The sequence below is a fragment of the Squalius cephalus genome (assembly GCF_949319135.1).
Source record: "Squalius cephalus genome assembly, chromosome: 10".
Classification (NCBI taxonomy): domain Eukaryota; kingdom Metazoa; phylum Chordata; class Actinopteri; order Cypriniformes; family Leuciscidae; genus Squalius; species Squalius cephalus.
This window is the reverse complement of record NC_137131.1, coordinates 3106481-3133182: the sequence shown is the minus strand read 5'-3', so window position 1 is coordinate 3133182 and position 26702 is coordinate 3106481. Positions and strand designations below refer to the sequence as shown.

The window sequence follows — 26702 nt, the reverse complement described above, 5'->3', positions numbered from 1 at the left end:
GTACACACCAATTTGTTGAAATGACCGCGGTTGACCTTCACCATTTCCCCTTTATACCGCAGGCAAGCCATGTCATTCTCGAAGTGCAGCTCAACACGCGGCTGAGGAGGAGACGGGATGGACAGTCTGACTGGGTAACAATACACCAACCGGTCCTGAACCTCCGTCGACTCGGTGCCGTCCACTTTAAAGCAAGAAGAGTAGTTCAGAGAACTAAGAGCGAATATCGGCACCAGCGACAAAAAAATCATCCTTTTTTGAAGTTGGTCGATTTTTGTCTAACAATGAAACCCTCACTGACCATTTTCCAGATTCATGGATATCTCCATCACCTGTATTTGACTGATTTTATTTAAATTAAAGGAGAACTCCGGTCAATTTTAACATTGAGCTCATTTTTTTGTACATTTGGAGTGCTGTCAATACAGAGAACAACGACAAAAATCGGTGTTGCCTACACCGAGTTATTCTATTTTTAAAATTTGCACCCTGTTGACTTCAATGGGGCAAGTACTAAACCTGCTTTTAGCCTCTTAACATCCTTGATGTGTCATTACAAGTGTACTAAACCTATGCGCGTGAACTCGACAATCGACTACTTTGGACTTCACCCGAAAACAGGAAGAAAATACAGGTATTTGCGCTGGCTTAAATAACATCATTTTTATACATTTCTTTCACATCTACTGCAGTCAGACTCACTCGTGTTCACTCTGAAGGAATCACTCACATTTTCTGTGCACTTGTAATGACACATCAAGGATGTTAAGAGGCTAAAAGCAGGTTTAGTACTTGCCCCATTGAAGTCAACAGGGTGCAAATTTTAAAAAGAGGATAACACGGTGTAGGCAACACCGATTTTTGTCGTTGTTCTCTGTATTGACAGCACTCCAAATGTACAAAAAAATGAGCTCAATGTTAAAATTGACCGGAGTTCTCCTTTAATTGCCTTAACAGTTTCACAGGTTATTACACGGCTGATACAAATTCAACAAAATAATAAATTAAAATAAATAATTAATAATTAATAAATAAAAAAATTAAACTTAGAAGAAAATCAGACTAAGAGACTAAACTGTTTTGTATATACAAATATATAGATTCTTTAAACGAATGGTGATTAGTTAACTAACATTAACAAAGAACAATAATGTCTGTAACAAATGCAGCTATTGCTCATTCAACGTTAATGTTAGTTAATACAATGTTCACTTAATTGGACCTTATTGTAGTGTTACCTATAATTCTGTTGCACTTTAATCTGTTTGAAACATTTGTTTACTTTATACATTTTTGTTTATTTTATTCAATTTAAATGTTCAGAGTTCTTTTTGTTTTAAGAAAAAAAAAAAGTAAACCTGTTATAGTGTGACAACACTTTTTTTTTTTGCAACTTATTTCAATGATAATTTCACAATCTTAGTGGAATAATACTGTATACCATGATAAATGCTTCAGCAATTATCGTAACACGAAAAGCCTACAGTACAGTACTATAGTGAATAGGAAAAAAATTAACAATGTAACATAACAGAAGTCAGAAACTAAATATTTCCATATTATTTTTTTTACTCATTTATAATGTTAATGTGTATAAATATAGCTGAATTTTACATTTTAGAACACATCTTTTTCCCACCATTAATTATATTACTTATATTAAGTGGCTTTAAGTACTATGCACTTACATTGAAATTAATAATTTGATACAATGGATACTTATTGTGAACATGTTTTTACATTGTAAAAAATACCTACATGTAATACAGTTGTTACATTACATTTGTAATTACACTGTTGAGACTTCCCCTTACACCTTAACCCACCCATACCACCACACCTGTCCCTAACCTTACCTGTCTCACACATCAATAGCAGCACAAGTGTTTTACAATACAACCTGAACACAATAAGTACATTGTACTTATTTTTCCCGATATAAGTACATGATACTTAAAGCCACTTAATATAAAGTTGGACCTGATTTGTTATTCTTTGCATTCTGCTTGCCATTTCCATCTCCTACCTGAGATGTTGCACTCTTTAAGGAGAGTGTGGTGAGCCTGGCGGATCCTGCGTACATACTCTGCAGAAATGTGATAGATCTTTGAACAGATGCCCTCAACAGAGTCCTTCGCCACAGACGCCACGTGAGGGCCGCACTGCTTCCGTAAGTGCTCGAGCCGATCCTGAGGAATGATCCATTACGGTCATGCACACGTACGCCTTAAAATTCTGTCTAGGTAGGCAGCTCTGAACAAAACTGAGAATGTACCATGTAGTCCTCCTTGCTGGCGGAATGGTCTCGTCTCAGCCAGTTCATCGTGTCCTCGACGTTCCACTTCACCACCTTCCGACTGTCGGGAGTCGCATTTCTGCGCAAACATGAAACATACTTTCATGCAACGTCCATGTCAGTCTCAAAACCTTAGCAACCAGCGTGAATAATTACCTGGAGTCGATCATCTTCTTGGCCGCCTCTGCATATTTAAACAGGAGTTTCCTGGCCTCTTCCTTGTATTTGATGCGAGAGAGCCTGACATTTGTTGCGAGGCAAGTTTGAAAATTATAAAAGCATTTCCATACTGAAATATGCAACACAAAAACAAAGAGGAGCTTGGTTATACGATGAACAGTGACGCTTTAGTACCTGATGGGGATGTCGTTCATGATCTCTCTGAACATGGACGTGGAAATGACCGGGTCGCACTCGCTGGGCAAGAGCGGATCCGGACCTTTATCCAGCACCTTTCTCTCCAAAAGCCAGCGGTTGAAGGATTCCCGCGGAGGCTCTATGCCTGAAAAGTTAAGTCAATCTCCAATTATTCCTGAATAATAATAATAATCTCTTAATTACAATTTCAATATTCAAAAGTTCGGGGTCAGAAGGACGTTTGAAAGAAGTCTCTTCTAAGCTGCATTTATTTACTTATCAAAATTATAGTAATAATGTGAAATATTACTACAATTTACAATAACCGTTTTCTATTTGAAAATGAGCATCATTCCTCCATACTTCAGTGTCACATGATCCCTCAGAAATCATTATAATATGCTGATTTGATGCTCAAGAAACATTTCTGATTATTATCAATGTTGAAAACGGTCGTGTGCGTCATATTTCTATACACGTGATACATTTTTTTCAGGACTCTTTGATAAATAGAAAGCATATATTTGAAATTGAAATCTTTTGTAACATTTTAAATGACTTTACTGTTACTTTTGATCAATTTAATGCATCCATGTTGAATAAAAGTATTAATTTCTAACAACATTCTACAACTAGTACACATATTTATGGAGCTCATCCTCTTCAGCAAGTTACCAAGACCCATGCAGCATTTAAGATTCAAACTTTGAGACAGCTGCAGTTTCAATATTACTTTCCTTTCCGGTAGCTTTGCAATGCATTCATAAAGAGTTAACATTTACTCAGAATAAAACTGGCTGTGAATATAGAGGTGGGTGATGCGACAAAAACACTACAATGCTGATTTTGCTACACTGGTATTAACATGTATAATCTCTATGGGGACATATTTAGTCAAACATGACAGCTGCTTCTCACACACCCTCGCGCTGAGAGCACAGCTCGTGGTAATGCTGCCGTAGTTTGGTGGTGAGTTGCGCTCTCTGCAACTCGATCTCCGGGTGTGGAGGGAGGTGGTTCACTGGGGCTCGCTCTCGGATCACAGCGTTGGTCTGAATGTCCAGGTCCCAGTACACTCTGAAACACAAAGTCCAGTTCAGACATGTCAAGGCGCAGAGTCGTATCATGTCTCCAGAGCTCAACAGCTGAAAGAGCTTACCAGGGTTCCCACACCTCGCCTAACTTCAAATTCAAGGACCTTTCAAGAACTTTCCAGGTCCAATACCCTCAAATTTAAGGACTTAATGTTGGGGACACATTTATTGGGTCCAACAACAAACGTTGAGGTTCCATCGTAGTAGTTTTGTGTGTGCGTGAACATCATTGCAACGTACAACACAAAGTACCTCACGCGGGAAACACTTTAACTGTGCGTAACTAACGCAAATCAAGCAAGCTAGTTAGTGGACTGGGACACATTAGTGGACTGGAGGGAATAATAAGGAATTTTTTCCAGAAAACTTCTTGCACAAAATAAATTCACGCACTTTCATGGACCTGTATCCATGTGTGTATTTTCAAAAACTTTTCAGGGCCTTGAAATTTTTTTTTTCTTCCAGATTCACAAACTTTCAAGGATTTCAAGGACCCGTGGGAACCCTGGCTTACTCAGATCTCTAAAATAACTAGAAAATCAAAGTCATGCGTCTAACCAATAGAGCTGCACCATTAATTGTTATAAGGGCGCAATCTCGATTCAAACACACACATGTTCTAACTCTTAAATGAAACCGATTGGCCTGTGTCTATTAAACCTCTGACAAGTACGATCACAGCGAACATTCAGATCTGTGTTGGTGTTGTCACAAATAGTCTTTTCAGCCGCACAGTATCATTATTTCTGATACAATACTTCAAATTATTACACAAGTACTGGGATAAAAGTATATACATTTCGGATATAAACACTGATGTCTACGGCAGCGATCAAAATAGAGTAAATCGGTCAAATCTGTCGGTTAGTTACGTTTAAACTGATCTGTCAATCATCTTGTCACAGTTAAAATCCTCCACATTTAATTTCCTACCGTTTCTGAGAGAAATGTAGTAGCACGCTGATCTGCCAGTCGGGGGGGTTTTCATGCGGAGACTCTCCTCATGTGTTTGCAATTTGCATAATGATGCATTTAAAACTTAATGACCAAACGTAGCATTACAAAAGTTCACAATGCTGTTGCAGATGAAATATAATGTGGATAACATTGATTAAATATCTATTCGTCAGGTTAGATAAATATTGATAATCAATCACTCCAATCCCTTTATCTAAACCTCTCTACTCGGAGTCGCACATCCGCCATATTTGTAGTTTTTCCCCCACTTTTTATTTGCGTTTGTAGTTCTAATCGAATCCTCGTCCAACGTGCAATGGGCAATATTAGCCGCTAGAGTGCGCACGGATCTGCACTTCCGATTCTAACCGGAAAAAGTAGACCATCCGGGTATCTTTGGAAGACTCATTTCAACATACTATGATTTGGGACACACTAATTATAATTTCGAATACAATTTAGGACAGATAGTATGCTAATTGGGATGTAGCAACTAATTCATCCAGTAATAAAACAAGTGAAGTCTTAATGAGTCATTGAATCATTCATTCAAACTGCTAAAAAATAAAATCCAAATTAAATATTTTTAAATAGACAGCAGCAATTAACATTTTGTCAGAACCTCTAGTAAATTACATGCTATTTTGTTTAGGGGAGAATCATGATGATCTCTATTTTTGTCAAAAAATTAAAATAGTGATTCTCAATTTATCCAGAATCGTGCCGCTCTACTAACCAAGTTGTTTCTCAAGTTTAGCACATTAAAAGGATTTAAAGTACTGTTTCCATTGTAACACAATGCCCGATTTAAATAGTTTTCACAGGATCAATTTTTAGTGTTCAAGCTTTCGAATGATGCCTAATTTATGATTATTACTAAAATATGTGATAGGAAAAAAGGCAATATATAAAAGCATGCCAATTGCCCCGCTACCAGGACAAAAAGGGATAGTTCACCCTATCCCTATCTATCCCTTTAACAGGCTTTCAGCCAAAGTGACTGGAACATTGCAAGAATGGGACAAATTGGAAAAGATGAACTCCACACTCACACAGAGGGCCGGTACGGAGCCGGTGCGGGAACGCCGGCCTGGCTTTGTTTATCATCTGTGGCGTTGGCCCAGGGTTTGACTCCTGGCGTGCTGGGAGAAATAGGGACAGTGGGAGTGGTTGGAGTGACAGGAATCTCAACCTGAAATCGAAGAGAAATCAGAAAATGTTTTCACTAAAAAGGACTGAAACCAACAAACAGTTGTTGCTAAATTTGTTTTGGAATATCAAATAAATTTTGCATCTATTTTTGCTATTAGGAAGAAATCTGACCTTTGGCCTCTTGAAACTATTAGGGCCCGTTTGAGAAGCATCCTCTGACGGATGTCTTTTGCGCTGCCCGTTTCCCAGACCTGCATCGCCTAATGCCTCACCAGAGGCAGGAGCCGCGTTCAACCCCAGAGGATCCGACTGAAACGACAGCAAATACAGGACAGTGTTGTTATTATATTATTAAAAATAGTTTTTACTAATAAAGTATAGCTGAAACTAAATATAATACAAGAAAACTATTAAACATTTTGCATTATATCTGAAGAAACTGTATATAAAAACCCTGTCAAAGTTCTTCCCCAAATGTTACATTCATAATACTGAGATTTAATTGGTTCTGAAGGCTGAGCTTACAATGACATCGTGCTGCCCAAGGACAGGCATTTCCCACAGCGACTGGTTAGTGAACCGATTGAAGTAATATGGCCGATTCTCCCTTTTACTCCAACATTTGGACCATCCAGCCTGAATCATCTCATCTGAAAGTAAAACTTAAAGATCAGATGCATTGCTACATAGGGATTATTGGTCACTTAAGCCTCACAGATACGGACCTGGGAGCTCTTGGATGGGTTTGCTGGTCGAGGGCGATAATGGAGCCGGCTGTGACGTGGACCCGGTGGGCGACATGACCATTGGCGGATCTGCCTTTACTGTTCCGTGGTTTTCACTCGTCATAGCTCCTCATTTGTCCCGTCTTATGATAGAAAAGGTTTCATCTTTACAAAATGAAAGCATTGCAATTCTGAGAGCACTGAAGGTCATGTTAAAGGGTTAGTTGACCCAAAAATAAAAATTATCCCATGATTTACTCACCCTCAAGCCTGCTAGGTGTATATTACTTTCTTCTTTCAGCAAATTTAAAAAAATATATACTGGCTCTTTCAAGCTTTATAATGGGAGTGAATAGAGCCTGAGATTTTAAAGCCCAAAAAAGCACATCATAAAAGTAATCCATCCAGCTCCAGGGGGTTAATAAAGGCCTTCTGAAGCCAAGCCATGCGTTTTTATAAGAAAAATATCCATATTTATAACATTATAAACTATAATCACTGGCTTCCGGTAACGGCCGTACGCGAGTCTAGTTCTGGCCGAAGAGTGACCTCTGACCCGATGCATGACGTATTGACGAATTCAGAGGATAGAGCAACAAAAACAAAAAAATAAACATGAGAGAAGAAAGTCATATACACCTAGGATGGCTTGGAGGGAGAGTAAATTATGGGATAATTTAATTTTTTTGGATGAACAAACCCTTTAACCCTAAATGTTGTGTTTGGTTGGGTCTGACATCATGGCATGTCTAAAACACGAATACAACAACAACAAAAAAAGAAGTTCCAATAATAAAGTTTTGAATAAGTCAAAAGAACACAAAGTCATTTGAAGGCAAAATAAAGCTTATTTATTGGGTGAGTATTGGGTGTCTCAGCTCGTCAAAACAAAAACAAAAAGTCAACACAGTACAATTCAATTGTATTAATTCCCAAAAGGTAATTAAGTTGTGGACATAAAAATAAAACAGCCCGTAGTAAATAATATATTGTTGAGTATGAGGTAATAAAATAATGACAGATTTTTCTTTTTTAGGTGAGCTAGGCTATGCCTTTTGCTTGCTTGGGTGAATGTGAAAGAAAAACTCAGCAGGAAGATAATGAAACTTACACACAATAAAAGTGAAACTTTAGATCCTTTAACAATTACACATACAGAGTTAAAAAAACAAACATTTTATTCATAGATATGAGATATGATTAACGTTACCATGGTAATTTCTTGGTATGGGATTTCAAGTGACCATACATTGTGACATTTCCGTACACGTACCTTGTAGTAAATATGGTACGTCATACGTAAATATTCAGTATCATGGTTACGTTACACTGATGGTAATGTTTTAAAATGATATATGGACACTCTCTATTTGTACTTCTGAGTAATATCATGGTGATACCATGGTTACGCTTAACATTTATTTCGCTGGTCCGAGTTGGCATGCATTTAAATACTGACAGTAGTAATTTATCACTCAATCTCAGAAAAGACACGAACGGCGTTTTTTCCAACATATAAACCTTTCAAAAAACACTATGGCGTTGACATGGTACAGTATTGTATCGGATAGCAATACGATTGTACCATAGTATTACAGTGGGTCTTTTTGGTTAATAACCCAGGGTATCCGACCATACATCATGTATTTATTCTACGAAAGTCTTTACAGCGTTTATCGTCGTTAATAAGAGCGCAAATGAGCGAAAGAAGGGCACGCATGCGCCTGCTACGCCGCCCACCCCAGATCGAGCCGCCCGAAAACAAACCCGAAGGAGGAGGAGAAAAACATCCAACAAAGAGCTACTACGGCAGCACAAGCTGATGTGCTGGATAGAGCAGGTAAAATAAGACCAAGTGGCGTGGCATCTGGCTTCATTTGGGCACAGAAAGGACGAGGATACATAGGGCCATCACCATAGTGTGCTAAACTGCTCATTTATTTAGTTTTAACCCCGTCAATTTTCGACCGTTACGACCACAAATTTTAGGCGCGCACTTTGGCTTAGTGGAAACGGTCGACAAGATGGCGCGCGCTCTCGCATACTAGGCGCCGCGCTCACTGCGCATTATAATGTCTGTTTATTGCGTGCACTGCGCACGTATGCAGCAACCGTGGGGATATTATTGTGCCCCGCGCATTCCGCCACGCGCCCATAGGTCTAGTGCTGCTCTTCAATGGCTGAATCCCTTACCTTGGAGAGGTTTGATGGGAGTCCTCAATAGGCTTTGCTCTATTCGGTTCGGACCCGCCTCCGCCTCTCCCTCCCCACCGACTCCGCCATCTTGTATCGGGCACTCGGACGCGGTTAATGCGCATGCGCGGGTTTAGTTGCCATCCGCAGTGAAAGTCGTCAAAGCCGCGCGGCCATTTGTAGAGAGGCATTCATTCATTCAGTCTACTGTGAAACGAAATAACAAACATAAACGAATTGTTTCGTGTATTTATAGGAAACTGTGTGAATGTTCTTTATTGTTGTCCTGAAAATGTGTGTACATTTACATATGTCTGTTTTGAATTCAGGTTCAAAAGGTTTACTTTTAAACATTTCTATTTAGCTTTATTTTTATTTCAGTTTTGTTTGAGCCATTTTAGTACCTCAACTTAAACTTACTTCAGTTAGTTGCCAAGGAAACATTTCTAACATTGATTTGTTTCTTCTTATATTTATATTTTTATACTACTGAAAACAGTATAATCGTTTTAGTTATATTTACTTAAGTAAAAATGGCAATGTCTGTTTTGAATGTATTATTAACCTCATTATTATTAACGAAAGCACATCAAAACTCCATCAAAATATAAGATATAAAAATCAAGAATGAAATCCAATCATAAACCAATATTTAAGTCCCAAATTGATCCTAAAGTCATAACACGTAGTAGCTATACACCTTAACACCTCCCATCATCATTATATTGCAGTTACACTTTTAATATTTTATGTGTTGTGCACTCATGGAACAACAAGGTGAAACCTAAAGATGTGCTTTACTTTTGAAAATTAAAATCTACAAAAGGCTAAAGGCTGTTTAAATAATTGTTTTCATATCAATGTTTGCTTATGAACTCTACCACTGTACCACTTTTGCACATATACTTATGCATCATACTGTATGTCATTTGAACTATATTTGTATATAGTATATACAAATATATATATATATATGTATATATATATGTATATTTTTAGAATTGCACAGCATGAATTTGACTCATTTCCTATTTGTACATCATGTCATTTGCACTAAAATTGGTGATGTGCACTGCCCTTTGTGTCATATTTGGCATTTGCGCTTGAACTATATATATATATATATATATATATATATATATATATATATATATATATGTGTGTGTGTTTTTCCAACTTAAATTAAACTGACTTAAAAAATTAACTGAATTTTGTATAACATCATTTTTTGTACAAAAATTGCTTAACTTATTTCGATGAATTAAAGCAATGTAAAAACATGTTGTCATAACTTATTGATCATATACTTTTTTACAATGTACAGTTTACAGTTCACACACACACACACACACACACACACACACACACACACACACATATACATTATATATATATATATATATATATATTATATATATATATATATATAATCTAATATTATTTATATTACATTTTATTTCAATTATTAAAATTATTTTGTATAGTTTTAGTCAATATACAAAAGGCTAAAGGCTGTTAAAAAAATTGTTTTCTTGTCAATATTTGCTTATGAACTCTACCACTGTTCCACTTTTGCACATTATACTGTATGTCATTTGAACTATATTTGTAAATTGCACAGCGTGAATTTGGCTCATTTCCTATTTGTACATCGTCATTTGCACGCAATTGGTGATGTGCACTGCCCTTTGTGTCATTTTTGCCATTTGCCCTTGAACTATATATATATATTTATTTATTTATTTATTTATTTATTTATTTTCAACTTAAATTAAATTAAACCTTGTATAACTTATACTTTTTTTGTACAAAAATTGCTTAATTTATTTCGATGAATTAAAGCAATGTAAAAACATATGTTGTCATAACTTATTGATCATATACCTTTTTACAATGTACAGTTTACATTTCGCATTTAGATTTTATAGTTTTAAAATTTATATATATATACAGTACCAGTCAAAAGTTTGGAAACATTACTATTTTTAATGTTTTTGAAAGAAGTCTCTTATGCTCATCAAGCCTGCAGTTAAAAACGAAAAAAACAAACAAAAAAAAACCCCAGTAATATTATGAAATATTATTACAATTTAAAATAATGGTTCTCTTTTTTAATATACTTTAAAATGTAATTTATTTTTGTGATGCAAAGCTGAATTTTCATCAGCAAGTACTCCAGTCTTTGGTGTCTTATGATCCTTCAGAAATCATTCTAATATGCTGATTTATGATCAATGTTGGAAACAGTTGTGCTGCTTAATATTTTTTTTATAACCTGAGATACTTTTTTCAGGATTATTTGATGAATAAAAAGTTAAAAAGAACTGTATTTATTTAGAATAGAAATCTTTTGTAACAATATACACTACCGTTCAAAAGTTTGGGAACAATAACTTTTTTTTTTAAAGAAATTAGTACTTTAATTCAACAAGGATGCGTTAAATTGATAAAAGGTGATGGTAACGATTTATATTGTTAGAAATGTTTTTATTTTGAATAAATGCTGTTTTTATGAATAAATGCTGATAACGTTTTACTCATCAATGAATCCTGAAAAAAGTATTCCAAAAAAATATATTAAACAGCACAACTGTTTCCATCATTGATAATAACTGAGTATCAAATCAGCATATTAGAATGATTTCTGAAGGATCATAAGACACCAAAGACTGGAGTACTTGCTGATGAAAATTCAGCTTTGCATCACAAAAATAAATTACATTTTAAAGTATATTAAAAAAGAGAACCATTATTTTAAATTGTAATAATATTTCATAATATTACTGTTTTTTTGTTTTTGTTTTTTTTTAACTGCAGGCTTGATGAGCATAAGAGACTTCTTTCAAAAACATTAAAAATAGTAATGTTTCCAAACTTTTGACTGGTACTGTATATATATATATATATATATATAAATATATATATATATATATATATATATATAATATTTATATTACATTTTATTTTAATTATTATTTTTTTTAATAGTTTTAGTCACTAATAACAACGCTAGCTGCAAAAAATATTGTTGGTTTAACTTAAAGTAACCTGGTTGCCTTAAAATTTTGAGTTCATTGACATTCAAACTCGAAGGAGTTTGATTTAATTAATAGAAACTCAAAATATGATGTTATCTGAACCACATAAATTATCTACGTTGATATTACAAAAGAAAAAAATGTTGTGAAAACAAATCATGAAAATATATATTTTTTACAGTGTATGTACACTGTAAAAATTAAAGGTGCCTGGAGGAACCTTTTGGGGTTCTTCACTTTGCCACACCAGCGGAACCGTCTGTAGATCCTCTAGGCACCCTTTAAAAAGGGGCGGTTCTCTGAGGAACCACACAGGTTTCCTGAGGAACTCTTATATGAAGCACTGTGTGGAACCACTTTGGGTGCCTCCAGGAACCAAATTTCTATTTTTATTTTATTTGTATTAAATTAATTTCATGTTGTTACTATGGTTACCATAAACTTCTATTATAATAAACAAACTGAACCAAATACAAAATAAGAATTGTTTATTACATATTTTAGATCCATTTTAATACATACACTTCAATGCACTTGGGGAAAAAAGCTAGTAATAGATTAATATCAATGAATACACAGACAAAAAATTGCATAATACATAAGTAACATGAATAATCAACCATGTGTATACAATAGGCTACACAAGAAAAGACATCTCAACAAAATGCATAGAAAACACATGTTCCATGTAATAAATCAATGTAAAAAATTAAAATTGACTAATTAAACATGTCCATCTTCACTTAACTTTAAAACATTTGTGTTTCAGTCCGATGGTTAGTCTGACATCACTGTTTCCAAGTCCAAAAGCTCTCTCAGATGCCAAAAAAACAACAACAACAGTGCTAATATGCACTCATTGTTCTGTAATATTCCTGAAAATTATGATCCTAACCTTTATCTCTATTCCGAAATCTCAGATGGTTTAGTTATTCAGCTATTTTGAATCATAAAATGTTGTAGTCTGGGATGCCGTGAGACTGGAGACTGTAATGTACACTATGGCTTTTGAAAAGCTGAAATGTGTGGCTTGAATCAACAGTGCTCATAAATGGTTGTTGAGTATTCTCAATATCTAGAAACAAGATAGAGGAAGTAGAAGTAGAGGCTTCGACCCGGAAACAGTATTCCTTATGTCACAACAAGCAGAAAACATTTTCCATTTGAACAGAGTTAAGGTGCAGTAAAATTATCTGTTGTTCTGTGAATGTTCACTGGTGAATTCAGTCATTTCAATAAGAATCCACACGATCAGCAATTTTGTGTGGTGGTTCATACATTACATTGCTACACTGCTGACAATGGTCAATGGACCTTTTTGCCTGTGTAATTTCACGAAATTCACAAATGTGACCGCACCTTTACTCACTGCAACATAAAATGCAATCAATTATAAAATCTTCACAAGGGACATGTGAGGTACTTAACGAGTTAGAAAAGTGAAAAGGTGCATCAGCTTCTTTTTTTGTTTGTTTTTCCTCTTTTCTGGTGGATGGTCCAGGCACTTCAATGATTTTCAGGTCTACAGGAGGATTTTTATTCTTGTTCAAACTTGTATTTCAGATTACCGAGGTCCCTGCAAAGTACAAAATGTACTGTTAGTAAGGTTATTAAAGTGATAGTTGTGAAATTTAAATAATTTCCTCAGCCTTGTGACGTTCCAAACCTGTTTGACTTTCTGTCTGTGGAACCCAAAAGCAGATCTCAGGCATAATGCAACCCCAGTCACCATTCGCTTTCACTGCATGAAACACAAGCAGAAAAAAATTGTGTAAATCATTCATGTAACCATTCTTATGCACACTTGTCTAGTTCAATTCAATGCAATCAATGAAAAAAATGGTTAAGCTCCAAAAATGTCCCAGAAAAGATCCTAAAAATAATCAATGAGTTCACAACTCATGTGTTATGGTTTGTGTTGTGTCTTCTGAAGCCATTTAATAGCTTTTTCCCTTTTTTGTCGAAAAAGACCAAACTTGAAGTTATAATTCAGGGTTCAAATGTCTTATATTCAAATCCATATTATTAAGGTATAGCCTATAAAACATGCATAGCATTATTGGCTCCAAACCTGTGATATTACATGAATGTAACATGAATGAGATTTGAGAGCATGAGGGAAGAAGATTTTCAGAGAATAACTGATTAAAAAACAAGTACACAGTCAAACAATACAATTGCACACAGAGTTCATAGTAATAAAGTACTTGCATGTGGTGCAGGTACTTACTGTAATTCAATGTTGCCACTGAAACATTGTACTGGTTGTTCTGGGGAAACAAAATAACAAAGCTGGTTATTCACAACATAATATTTATTGACCACTAAATGGATTCAAAATGGTATGTGAGAGAATGAGGGCACCTGTATTAAGTAAAGTTAGGCTAAACAAAACAGACCAAACTATATTAACCTGCTTTTGTTATTCATAACAAACGCCAATGATGACAGCAGGAATCAGCTAAATTAGTTAGGCTGTATATCAGCAATTTGAAGACACAGTTGTACAGAATATGTTGAATTGAATGACTAAATTTAAATCAATCTAAGACAATAAGTCAATAATTTCCATCTGTTCATTAGATCAACGTAGTTAGCATCGCGGCTAAAACCTTCATACCAGATACTGTACAATAAACGAGTGGTAAACACTGTAAAAACGTAGTAATGTATAATACATTTAGTTTATATATATGTGTTTTTGAATATATAGTGAGTATGTATATTTCTTTGGCGAGTTTACAAACCTTGTAACGGAGAGCCGAACAAACGGCGGAAGCTTTGATGAGGAGAGCCGTTACTTTCAAAGTCGATGACGTCGATCAGCTGAGCTTTGTTGCGCGCGAGCAGCGCGAGGATCACTGAAGCGACGACAGCAGAGGAATAGCAGCAGTTTCGTGACTGAATAAAACCTTTATCCTCCTGGTTCTTCTTCTTCAAATAATCATTTATGAAGAAGTAAAAAATATTATTTTATTACTATTATTTATTCAACAATAATTAATGAATTTTTATTATTAATATTATTATTATTTAGTGTTGTTGTTTAAGGTTTAAATTAATCAATAAAACAGGCCTATAGCTAAATAAATGTAAGCTACCCAGGTGAAAAAGACGTAGGCTACTGTTAAATGTATTAAAATGTTAAAGTAGGTTATATTTGTATTGAAGGCCTACTAAAAACACACTGAAGTACATTTTTAATAGTAGCCTACGTATTTTTCACCTGGGTATGTATACTGAATCAAACTTAAGTAATAATAGGATAATAATAATATCATTCTGGCCTCACTGAACCATTGGGTTCCTCCAGATGCTGGCTTTAACATAAGAGATCCTCCAGGAACCACTTAAATGTTAAAAGATCTTCCAATAACCCTTTTATCACATTCAAGTTCCTCTATTTTCCCCCAAAGCACTTCGAGGTCTCATGGTAATGAAAAGGTGACTCCAGAACCTCTGAACTAAATACAAAGTGCTTAAAGGATCCCATAAGTTCCAGCAAGAACCTCAAATATTGTCAATGCTCCTCCAGTAACCCTACTATAGGAGAAAGAGCTTTGAGGCACTTAAATTACATTTTTAAGTTCCTTGAGTATCCGACAGGATATTTGAGGCTCCTTTAGTTTTTACAGTGTACTCAATTCATGATTTAATTCTTTCCTGACATCAAAGCCCTGCACGTCAAGCCATTCATCAAAGCCCGGAGGTCATGGGAATTCTGGTCTTTGGTGGGAGACGGGAATGAAACCAAATCAAATGTTGTTGAGTCTAAACTTGTGCTGCTCATCCGCCTGGTACATCCCCCTCTTTTCAAACAGGTTTAAACCTATAACTATAAAAAAGAAAGTTTTCACCCCATAATTGTTGGCTAAAAACATTTTTCAGAACTTGATTCTCCAAAGTGAGCTCCACCTTGGTCCTCTGTGGTTGTAAGTGGAACCCATTTCTTGCATCATGTGATTCTATGAAGCCTTGCAACATGGGCTTCTCAGAAGTCATGAACTAATTAAAGGTTTCGTCTCCAAAAATTAAAGGGCAGACTGCTGGAATCTGTTTAATGCAGCCTGGAGCCAACGTTCCACTGTTACCTAGAAATAATGTGAACTTCTAGAAACGCAGCAACTGCAGTTTTTACTAAATGAAACAAAATTCTGTTATTTGTTGCATGTTAATCTTTGGAAAATGTTTCCTTTGCACATCCTCATGCTGATGAATATTTGCCCCAACAAGGTCATATGACATGAGGCAAAGAGAAACACCCTTTTCCCAAAATGCTTACTGACTCCCAATATAAACTGGGAACATAAAAGAGGGAGGGATGCGAGAGGATTTAAACACTGATGATTTCCAGACTGCAAGAAAATATCTGATTATTCTAAGAGAGACACTGAAGTTACCCAGCCTGTATTTCCACACCGCTGTAAGTATTCTAGGCTACTATTGTGAAAGGGTATTTGGGGAGGGAAATATGGGAATAAGCTGTAATGCTTGCACAAAATGTGTTCAAAGTTTATGGTTTCACTTTGAGCCATGACTCAAAAGAGAACGAATGCCTTCCCAGCACAAATGAAGGTAGGTTTATGTTTCTATAAGGCTATAATTTGCACATTTGTGGCTATCGGACATCACTTGTTCCCTGGATTTAGAACATTAGAAGCTTTTTACATTAATGTTTAATATGATTTACAGTGTCCTTCATGAAGTGGTTCCGACGTTTAGAAAATCTGCATGTCAAAGAAGTAAAATATCAATTATCTTCATATGTTATTTTAACCATTTAAATTATGACTCAATACTAGTTAGTTTAAATAGCTGTGGTACATTTTATATTAGCCTATATTGTTTTGCCCTTTGACCCAAATTCACATATCTGAAATGCTAGTTATTATATGAATTATTTAAAAGAATACAATTATACATCAATATTACATTAATCATTATATAGTAGCCTACCATAATATACATTTATTTATTTTAAATGATTTAAAAGTAGAATTTAAAATTAAATACACAGTTGTAGTGCTGTCTTCCAATGTGAACAAAACTGTTTAATAAGTTAACACATATCTTGAATGTAAAGTTGGTGTATATTTTACTTGCGTAACATTGTTTTTCTTATTATGTTTGGGGTATTGACCTGAAGAAGCAATCTTGTGTTTGTGAACTATAGTAACTCCCCTCCCTTCTCAAACCGAAAACACTTGTGAGGAACATTCCTAAACCTAAACGATTCCCACTAACATGGAATAAATTGTTTGTTCCTTGATTTACTACAACTTGATATATGTTTCACAAAGAACATGTTCATCATTCCTGAAATGTAAAGACTTCTGGCTTCATTGAGCATAATTTTGTGTCAAAGGTCACCTATTGCACACGGACAATGTGTTTGCTGGAAGAAAGGAGTAATTGCCTTTGGATGCTTAAAAAGCTCCTAAGCTCCTAAGGTTTTATACAAAATGAATGAGGCACTTGTAAAATCTTTCTGCCTGCCAGAGACCATGTTCTTTGAAGCAGGATAAATCAGCCGGACCCTGGGGTCAATGACCCTAAAAAGCCCATTTGTGTGACGTTTGTTTTGGTCCTGTTTGTTCCTGTGTGGGTGACTATAGACACAGCTGCCTCCAGCGACAGTGCGCACACATGCGACCTCCAAGAGAGCGACCTCATTCAAGCTGTTCTCTATCATGCTGGTTATTTAGCACACTTTTTAATTTTGACCATACAAGTTTAATTTAAACAAACCATTAAATGTAACTCAATCCACACCATTCGAGCTATGCACATGAATGAAAAGCAACAACCCAGACCACCTTAACCAGTTTGCCAAAAACCTCTCAAAACACTTAAGGAACTGCATAGCAACACCCTGGCAACCACCCAGAACTCCACAGCAACCAGACAGAATTCTCACAATTGATTAGCAACCACCAAATACACTTTAGCAATCACACAAACCCTTAGAATGTTTCAATCCCTGCACTGCCTGCCTCTCTCTCTCTCTCTCTCTCTCTTCCCTCACGCTCTCTCTCTCTCACTCTCAAGATTCAAGTAGCTTTACTGGCATGGTGAAAGAAATCTTTACATTGCCATCAAAGCATTAATAACACTATTATTTTTAATATTAATAATATTATTTTAATATTATATAAATCTCTCTCTCTCTCTCTCTCTCTCTCTCTCTCTCTCTCTCTCCTCACTGCCTCTCTCTCGATCTCTCTCTCTCTCTCTCTCTGCTGTCCATTCAGACGAGGCAAACAGTCTCTCCTCCTCTGCACTATAAACACACACGCAGACATACACTCTTCACACACACTGCTACAGAAACAAGAGCGGAAAGACCTGGACTTCTTTGGCTGGATATTTTCTTACATACGCTTGAAAGGCAAGATCATTCTCTCATTTGCTTGGCTGTCTCTGTATATTTAGCTGTCAGCGCCCATTTTCCTGTTGCCGCACTGGAGAAGCTCTGTGGTGCAGGACTGTGCTTGGAAAGAGACAGAACTGCCTGTATAAATCTGCAATAGACTATATCTCTTGATAGTAACTCCGATGTGATCTTTTATAACTAATAAATGAGGAGGGATTTTTATAGCAAGAGTTTTAAATTAATTTTTTTTTTTTTTTACTTCATTTACATTTTGTAAAATATTCTTTCAATTTAAATTGTAGTATTTATACTTTAAAAAAAGTATACTTTTACTTGATTTTAATCAAATTAATCTTACAGAGCTCTAGTTGTACCACCTGTGACCGTCACCTGACTGCTGCAGATTCATTTCAGCATTGATAGTGTTGACATAGAAACACACACATCTGAGTCTACAACATGGCGTGAACGCAGCATAAACTCCTTGGTTTGGTTCAGAAGGAACTGTAAAAAGCGGCTGTTTGTTTGTGGCGCTCGGTGACTCTCTGTCTACAACGCCGCATAGTCTGATGAAATGCGCTGATGACGTGTTATGTCTGCGCGAGCAGGTGGGAAAGACCACAGTCTATGGGAAATACATAGGTTGATAGGCAGGTATATATACATGTAGCCTATGTTTTAGTTTTTTAGATCACTTCTATTGTTGATTGCTATCAGGATGTGAAGAGAGTTTCAACCAGTAGGCTAAAAGTGTTTATAAAACCAATAATACCCTACCTTTAACCATTTTTGATGATGCTGGTTGATCCTAGCTCTCGGTTTCCTCTTGATCACTTCGTTAAATTGTTGTTTTTCAGGTCTACTGAGGAATCATGGGACTGCTGAAAGTCTCTGTTATCTTTCTTCTTTCACTCGTCACGATGACTTTAGCACAGCCGCCTGGATGCAAGATCCGCATCACTGACAGAGGACTAGCGATGTGTAAGATATAGCCCATTTTTCAGACTTAAAATGCAACTATAGTTTCTCATATATTAGTCTATTAAAGACTGGCCTCTGTTTGACGTCTTTACAGTGAAGGCCGAGACAAAGAATTTCGTGGAAGGAGAGTTGAGTAACATCACCATGCCAGAAATGCGCGGTACCGAGGGCCGCTTCCAATACACCATTAAAGAGTATGTTTACATTTAATCAAACTGATTTCCACTTTCATAGACATGCTCATCCGGCGCCCTCATGTGGTCATTCACACACAAAGCCCATGAGGATGCAAATGCACAGAGTTGTGAACCATTCAGAAATGAAAAAAGCAGAGGTGTAAAGTCTAAGGGTCAGAAAGTAAAGTCCTGCCATATGTTTATTCCACCCATGAACTCAGCCAGCTGATTTCACTAATTAGTTCTATCTCCTGGCTGAAAAACTGTGCTAATTAGCAAATCCAGGTGATTGGAACAAAATACTGAGGAGGACTTTTACTTTCTAAACCTGGGATTTACACCAAAGGAAAGAATGCCTTTTAAATACCAATTCAATTAGAGATTTTGAACTGAGGTAGCAAAGAGGAATGCAGTATTGCAATTTGAATTAGAAAGGAAGTATTTAAACTGATGTTTCTTTAGTGTGAAGGTCACGGAGCTGAACCTGACCTCTGACCTGCGCTTCCAGCCAGATGTTGGGCTGCTGTTCGAGGTGCAGAACTCCTCCATCACCCTCAACTTCCAGAGACGCATCCTTTACTGGCTCTTGTGAGTCTGAAATGCATCTGTAGCAATCAAGTAGAAGACTTGAGGTTACAAGCAACAATAGGCCTACTGAAGTTTATTCAATATACTTCTTTTAAACTATAACTACAGTATAAAGTTTACTTTCAGTCTACTTTTTATTCTCAGAAATACACTGATAATTACACTTAAGTATACTTATGCTGACAGAAAAGTCTAAGTAGCGTAGCCTATATTTGACCTATCTTTGTACTCAATCTTTTGATCGAGATATACTTAAAAGTATAATTAAGTATTCTATCCCCCGGTTTCACAGACAAGGCTTGAGACTAAAATGCATGTTTGAGCTGTTTTAACTGAAACTTGCACTGATATATTTTAAAATATGTCAGTGTTGTTGTTTTGTCTCACGATACACACCAGTAATGTTTGTTTCTAAGGCACGTTTATAAAAGCTACTTAAATGTCCTAATTGAACTAGGGTCTAATCCTGGTTTAATCTAAACCCTGTCTGTGAAACCAGGCCTATACGAATGATGTTAAGTTCAGTATAAAACTACTAAACTAGTAGAGTATACTTCAAAGAAAAAAATGTGCTATAAGTATTTAACTAGAAAACTATCCGTATACCTATATGTTTACTTTTATAGTTGCATGTAAAACAAAAAAGTTTTAGTTGCATACTCAGTTTACTACTGTTACACTTAAAGTATACTTTTATACATTAAAAAGTGGGGCAATTTAGTCCCTAGTAGGGTTGGAATAGTACACTTACAAATAGTACATTGATATTAGTATACTTACTACATAAAGTATATACTTGAACTAACTTGAAGTATATTTATTTTTTGTAAGGGACTTTTATTCGTGAAGGATGCATTAAATTGATCAAAAGCGACATTAATGACATTTATAATGTATTCAAATGTATTCATCAAAGAAAAGAAAAAAAGAAAAGTATTACAGGTTGTAAAAAAATATGAAGCATCAGCACAACTTTTCTCAACATTGATAATAATCAGAAATGTTTCTTGAGCAGCAAATCATCATATTAGAATGATTTCTGAAGGATCATGTGACACTGAAGACTGGAGTAATGATGCTGAAAATTCAACAGGAATAAATTACATTTTAAAATATATTTACATGAAAACAGTTATTTTAAATTGAAATAATATTTCACAATATTACTGTTTTATCGTATTTTTTATCAAATAAATGCAGCCTTGGTGAACAGATGAGACTTATTTTAATGTAAATGAAAACTAATAGGCATGAACTAAAAGCTATAAAGCTTTGATTATTTCTATTGAGTGAGAACTGCATATCATACATGATCTGTCGAGATGTTTGATGAAGTCTCTCACTACAGCAGGTCTTCCCCTTTCTCTCCATTAGTTATGATGAGGGAGCCATCAACGCCTCAGCTGAAGGTGTCAACATCTTCACGGTCCTCCATCTCAGCAAAGACGAGGAGGGCCGTCTCAAGATCTCCAACATCACCTGCGATGCGTCCATCGCCAAGATGAGGGCCAAATTTGCCGGGACCCTTAGGTACTAGACTGTGTTGAACTTCGAGCATGTCTATTGCAAGTGACACATGATTTGATTAATCAATGAAATAATTTTTTTTGCACAGCATTTTGCATTATATGGCATATTCTCATGTGCCTCAAAATATTCTCACAGCAGGGTTTATGACTTCATCGGAACGTTCCTGACTACAGGAATGCGCTTCATCCTAAATAGACAGGTTTGTTTGCTTTTTACAGTCAGGAATAGGAGACGCGTGTCATGGTGCTTGCATATCATTGCCCACCCCAAAGAAAGATATTTTAACTTTAATCACATTATAATACATTTTAACAAATTTTAATAGAAATGACCTGCATATATGTCTCTGTCAGATTTGTCCTGCCTTGAATCATGCTGCACTAGTTTTGGTCAACCAGCTGCTGGAAACAATCCCAGGTTAGAGAACATGTTGATCATCATAAAACTGTTGTGATATATTTATCTGGCAGACATGTGTTTACCTGAATGTGTTTCTCAGTGCGCACGGAGGTGGACAGTTACGTGGGCATTGATTACTCACTGCTGAGTGACCCCGTGGTGACAGAATCAAGCCTTGATATGGATTTTAGGGTGAGTGACAGATGCAAGTGGTGTTCACTGCAGAGCCAATTGATGTCCTGTTCCCCTGCTCTGGATGGAATAGGTGGAGCTTAGTCCAGCCCCGCCTCTGTGGAACTAATGTGTGGGGCCTGACCTTTAAGCCCCACCCATTACATCCAGAGAGGGGGAGCTGGACATCAAGCTCCACCCATTGACTCTGGAGTAATGCATTAAGTGCACTATACTGTTCAAAAGTTTGGGGTCAGCGAAGGTCAGTTTACATTCATCAAAGAATCCTGAAACAGTTTCCACAAAAATATGAAGCATCAAAATCGTTTTAACATTGATAATAATCAGAAATGTTTCTTGAGCAGCAAATCAGCATATTAGAATGATTTCTGAAGGATATATTTCAAAATATGCTAAATAAATATATTGAAAATATAAATGTTACATTTTTTTTTTTACTTTATTATATTTCTTAATTTTTTTAATATATAGTTTCAAAGTAAATATTATAAGTAATATATATTTATTTAATTAATTCTGCATCCACCCCAAATTTATTTTAAGACTGAAAATGTATTTTCCTGCCCCTTGAAGTACATTTTCTAATACATATATTTTGGAATTTGAAGGTTACATTTGTAACTACATTGTTACATTTGAAAGATATATTTCCAAGCCGTGCTAATATAATATAATATAATATAATATAATATAATATAATATAATATAATATAATTCATTGCAATTAATCACATCTACACACACACACACACACACACACACACACACACACACACAAAGTTTCAATGTATTTCTCTTCTGCACAGGGCATGTTTTACTCCCTTAAGAATGAGAATGAGACCCTCGTGAACTACGCTGTGAATCCCGTAGTGAGAGAGTACAATCGAATGGTCTATCTCTCTCTCTCCGAGTACTTCTTCGACAGTGGCCTCTTCTCTTACTTCAAAGGTGGCCTGTTCCAAACACAGATCGCAAACGAACGAGTAAGACGCCATATAATACGCTTCAAAGGCATGAGACAAAAATAAGACAAAAAAAAACAACAACTATTATTCAACTCTTTTCAGATGCCAAAGGACTTAGAAGTGCTCCTCAGGACCACCTACTTAGGGACAATGATGATGCTGGTGAGCAACATTAGATTGTCAACATGCAGGAACCGCACAGCAAAGCCTCGGCATTCACTTATTCTCTGTGTTTGTTCTGTCCTATCAGAACCCGGCGCTGATGGATCAGCCTCTGTCACTGGAGATCGAGGTCACCGCTCCTCCTCGATCCACGATCAAGACCTCCGGTGCCAGTGTGGCCGTCACCTCCATGGTCAAAGTGTTGGTTCTCCCGGCAGGAAAGCCACCAGTACAGCTCAGCAGCATGACCATGGTGAGAACTATAATATACACAATGCAATAATTAGTTTTATGATGAAGGGATGCAATAAATGCACCAAATTTGTCCGTGTTTTAGGAAGGTAAATTCAATGCCAAAGTGTCAATGAAGGGCAAGCGCTTGACTATCCATTTAGATCTGAGAAGGTAAATATAATGCACAAACATTGAACCGTGTTTGACAACCTCTTTAAACACTGATTTTGAACTGAGAATCTGTTTTCAGGTTTAAAATATACTCCAATCAGTCTGCTCTGGAGTCTTTAGCTGTGAGTTTCCTCAGATGTTTCAATTTCACTTTGAATACACCTTATAATAAAAAGAGTGGAGAGCAAATGTAATGACGATGTTTCCTTCAGCTTATTCCACTGCAAGGTCCCCTGAAGACGATGCTGCAGATTTCTGTGGTGCCTCTCATTAACAGTAAGTCAAACAATGTGTATATGGGTCATTGACGAATAAGGTTTTTAAAAGTGTAAAAAAATAGAATGGAGATATAACTATATTTGAAACCATTTTTTTAGTTTACCTAGGTGTTAACAATAAGATTTTGTGGTTTGTACAATCAATTAACACTGTTTTTTGTCATTTTTTACAAGATGGAAAAAATGTCACCTAAAAGTCATTCGGTTTAACCACTGATTTGAAAGTTAAAAACTGATTTGACATTAATGTTGAGATAGTATATAGTGTGTACCACAGAAGAAATATTTTAAAAAATTATCACTGATCTCATAAATGTAATCATTTATTGGACTACTCTAAACACTCCAACATATTCAAGTAAAACATTGCACAGGGAAAGGAGAAAAGGGGAAATGTAAAAAAAAAAGAGCCTTATCTGCTTTATATTTGTATTATTGTAGTTCCTTTAGTTATTAAAAACAATATTATTCCATTTAAATATTTACTATATCGGTTTTACCGAATGACCTTTTGACACTTCTTCTAAGATAAAGATATCTTTAAAATACCTTTATATGTAGTAAAATATAATTAAAACCTTCTGGATTCAGTAAAAGAGATCAAGTTGTACTACCTTACATACTTTGGATGTTATATATTTGTTTTTTTATTATTATTAAAGGTATAGCGGAGGATTTTTTAATTCTGGGTGGATCACCTATACTATTGGTCCTCCTAATTGTCAATCATTCTGGTGAATCAATCAAACTTATTCAAAAAGTGGAGAGGGCGGGTCTTATCTAAAATTCGGAAAGATCCTCCACTATACCTTTAAGGCCTTTGGACAAAAAAAATGACCCGTCACGTCATTGACCCATATATTTAATGATAAAATTATCATTATTAATTATCAAAATTATAATTATCGTAATATTGTGAAATATTATTAAAATTCTAAATTAGTGTTTTCTATTTGAATATATGTTAAAATGTAATTTATTCCTGTGATCAAAGTTGAATTTTCAGCATTATTACTCCAGTCTTCAGTGTCACATGATCCTTCAGAAATCATTCTAATATGATGATGTGCTGCCTAAGAAACATTTCTGATTATTATCAAGATTGAAAACAACTGCTTCATTTTCTGTTAGGAAACGGTGATCAGTTTTTTTTTTTTTTTTTTAAATGTATTTGAAATAGAAACCTTTATGCATTATAAATGCCTTTAATGTCACATTTGATCAATTTAACACATTCTTGCTGAATTAAACGTATTAGTTTATTTAAAACAAAAAACGCATTGATCCCAAGTGGGATAAGAGATATGTACTTAAAGGGATACTTCACCGATTAGCATTAAGCCTTGTATCAGTAGAAACCCAGTAGTATATTGGAATGACCGTGCTTCCCTCCCTCATGTCCCCCTGAGACGAGAGATTTCTGGATTGTGTGTCTGGGAAAAAAACTCAGATGACACAAAAATCGTCATTTAGCGTCATCAGAGGCTCTTTTGTCCAGAGGCGAGAGACTCCAGCCAGTAGGAGGAGCTCGTTCCGCATGTCTTCAACCCGCCCATAGAGAGCCTAAGTCCCTCCCCTTCCGGTGGACCACCATGGGACCTTATTTCGGAAAAATATTGTATGGTAGTCAATGGCGAGAGACAACAAATATTTTGATCTCGTTTGAGTTGTGCCCTGAATTACACATACGATGTTTGTCAATTTAAAAGATACATTTTAAAGTCAAGAAAGTCGCAGTTTGATTTAAAACTGTAGAGGTATAAGACTGTGAAAATACGTAATTACAAAGACTACAAACCCAAAAGGCGCACATGTGACGTCATACTTTTTCTCTCAATGAATGAAGCTAACTTTACTGAAGCTAACGTCTGTCATTTTTTCTATAGTCTTACGTTATAATCGTAACGTTACGCCGTCATGCCTGAGTGTTTTGTACCAGACTGCACACATACGAGCAACAGTGACGTACATAGTGTGAGACGAGAGATGTAGTTCATTGAGCGATTTTCACAAAAAACTAAATGTTACTCTTCTGTTTTATGACAAACTGCGACTTTCTTGACTTTCATACTTATCTTTTAAATTGACAAACATATGTGTAATTCAGGGCACAGTTCAGACGGAATATAAGTTGTCTCTCGCCATTGACTACCATACATATTTTTTCCGAAATAAGGTCCCATGAGCTGGAAGCGGAGGGGAGGGACTTAGGCTCTCTATAGGGGGATCTCACGATAAAACGCCGTCTTTTCAGTTTCGAGTCGACTAGTAGCCTAGGTGTATCATTTCTCCTGATACTGCCCTCTGTAACCGGTAGGCGTGGCTTGGGAGTGGCCTCGTAGGGCAGCGAAGCAAGTGCATTCTGGGAGTTGTTGTCTTTCATCCACATGAGCCAAAAATATATTTTCTGGCTTTTCTCAGTCTAGAAGGCACCAACTTACTAAAATAATTTCACATTTCTACTACATAAATGACCCAATTTAAATACACATTCATCTTTCCAGCAGTGAAATATCCCTTTAATATATTTGGAAACATCTATCTAAAAATGGTTCATCCTGTGTTTTCATGTAAGATTACATTAAGCGAGGTGTGCAGATCCCTCTACCTGACGGGTTAGACTTCATTGAAGAAGTGGTCGAGTATCACAATGTAAGTTAAAGGGAAACTTTTATTATTTTAAGTTTATGCTATAGACGATATTATATGTTCACAATCCTCTAACTTTGATTTGACAGGGCTACATTATCGTGGGAGCAAACCTACACTTCAGAACAAGTCTGCGAGAACTAATCGAGAACAAGCTGTCGGGTCACACAGACAACACAGTTTAAGACGAGA

General features: G+C 35.9%; 2 protein-coding genes across 7 annotated transcripts in view; one reads left to right on the top strand and one right to left on the bottom strand.

Moving 5' to 3' along the window:
- pcif1 (phosphorylated CTD interacting factor 1) overlaps nucleotides 1–19042 on the bottom strand; it is a 27862-nt gene extending 8820 nt beyond the window's left edge. For 2 of the 4 annotated variants that reach the window (XM_079884094.1, XM_079884095.1), the window contains exons 1-11: nucleotides 8775–8859; nucleotides 6582–6724; nucleotides 6382–6506; nucleotides 6028–6165; nucleotides 5757–5896; nucleotides 3576–3730; nucleotides 2651–2798; nucleotides 2453–2536; nucleotides 2276–2375; nucleotides 2027–2189; nucleotides 9–184 (exon numbers count right to left, since the gene is read on the bottom strand). In XM_079884094.1, coding sequence (XP_079740220.1) covers nucleotides 9–184; nucleotides 2027–2189; nucleotides 2276–2375; nucleotides 2453–2536; nucleotides 2651–2798; nucleotides 3576–3730; nucleotides 5757–5896; nucleotides 6028–6165; nucleotides 6382–6506; nucleotides 6582–6705 — 1353 coding nt within the window. In that variant the 5' untranslated portion in view covers nucleotides 6706–6724; nucleotides 8775–8859. Of the gene's footprint in view, nucleotides 1–8; nucleotides 185–2026; nucleotides 2190–2275; nucleotides 2376–2452; nucleotides 2537–2650; nucleotides 2799–3575; nucleotides 3731–5756; nucleotides 5897–6027; nucleotides 6166–6381; nucleotides 6507–6581; nucleotides 6747–8774; nucleotides 8860–18962 lie in introns of those variants that run through there. The other 2 variants (XM_079884097.1, XM_079884096.1) reach the window with 2 other exon arrangements.
- pltp (phospholipid transfer protein) lies at nucleotides 16131–26702 on the top strand. 3 transcript variants are annotated; one of them, XM_079884105.1, is made up of 16 exons: nucleotides 16131–16235; nucleotides 19043–19166; nucleotides 19261–19360; nucleotides 19805–19930; nucleotides 21305–21460; nucleotides 21596–21659; nucleotides 21814–21877; nucleotides 21960–22051; nucleotides 22858–23034; nucleotides 23119–23178; nucleotides 23267–23431; nucleotides 23516–23583; nucleotides 23663–23705; nucleotides 23796–23859; nucleotides 26437–26513; nucleotides 26600–26702. In XM_079884105.1, the coding sequence occupies exons 2-16, from the start codon at nucleotides 19058–19060 to the stop codon at nucleotides 26693–26695; spliced, it is 1461 nt and encodes a 486-aa protein (XP_079740231.1). In that variant the 5' UTR covers nucleotides 16131–16235; nucleotides 19043–19057; the 3' UTR covers nucleotides 26696–26702. The 3 variants fall into 3 exon arrangements, with proteins under 3 accessions (XP_079740231.1, XP_079740230.1, XP_079740229.1); XM_079884104.1 differs by having other exon boundaries at nucleotides 16233–16387; XM_079884103.1 differs by lacking the exon at nucleotides 16131–16235 and adding an exon at nucleotides 18023–18200.

Coding starts and splice junctions, on each gene's coding strand:
- pltp (XM_079884105.1), top strand. CDS start 19,058: ATGGGACTGCTGAAAGTCTCTGTTATCTTTCTTCTTTCACTCGTCACG. Junction 23,584..23,662: donor ATCCATTTAGATCTGAGAAG/GTAAATATAATG, acceptor ATCTGTTTTCAG/GTTTAAAATATACTCCAATC. Junction 23,706..23,795: donor CTGCTCTGGAGTCTTTAGCT/GTGAGTTTCCTC, acceptor TGTTTCCTTCAG/CTTATTCCACTGCAAGGTCC.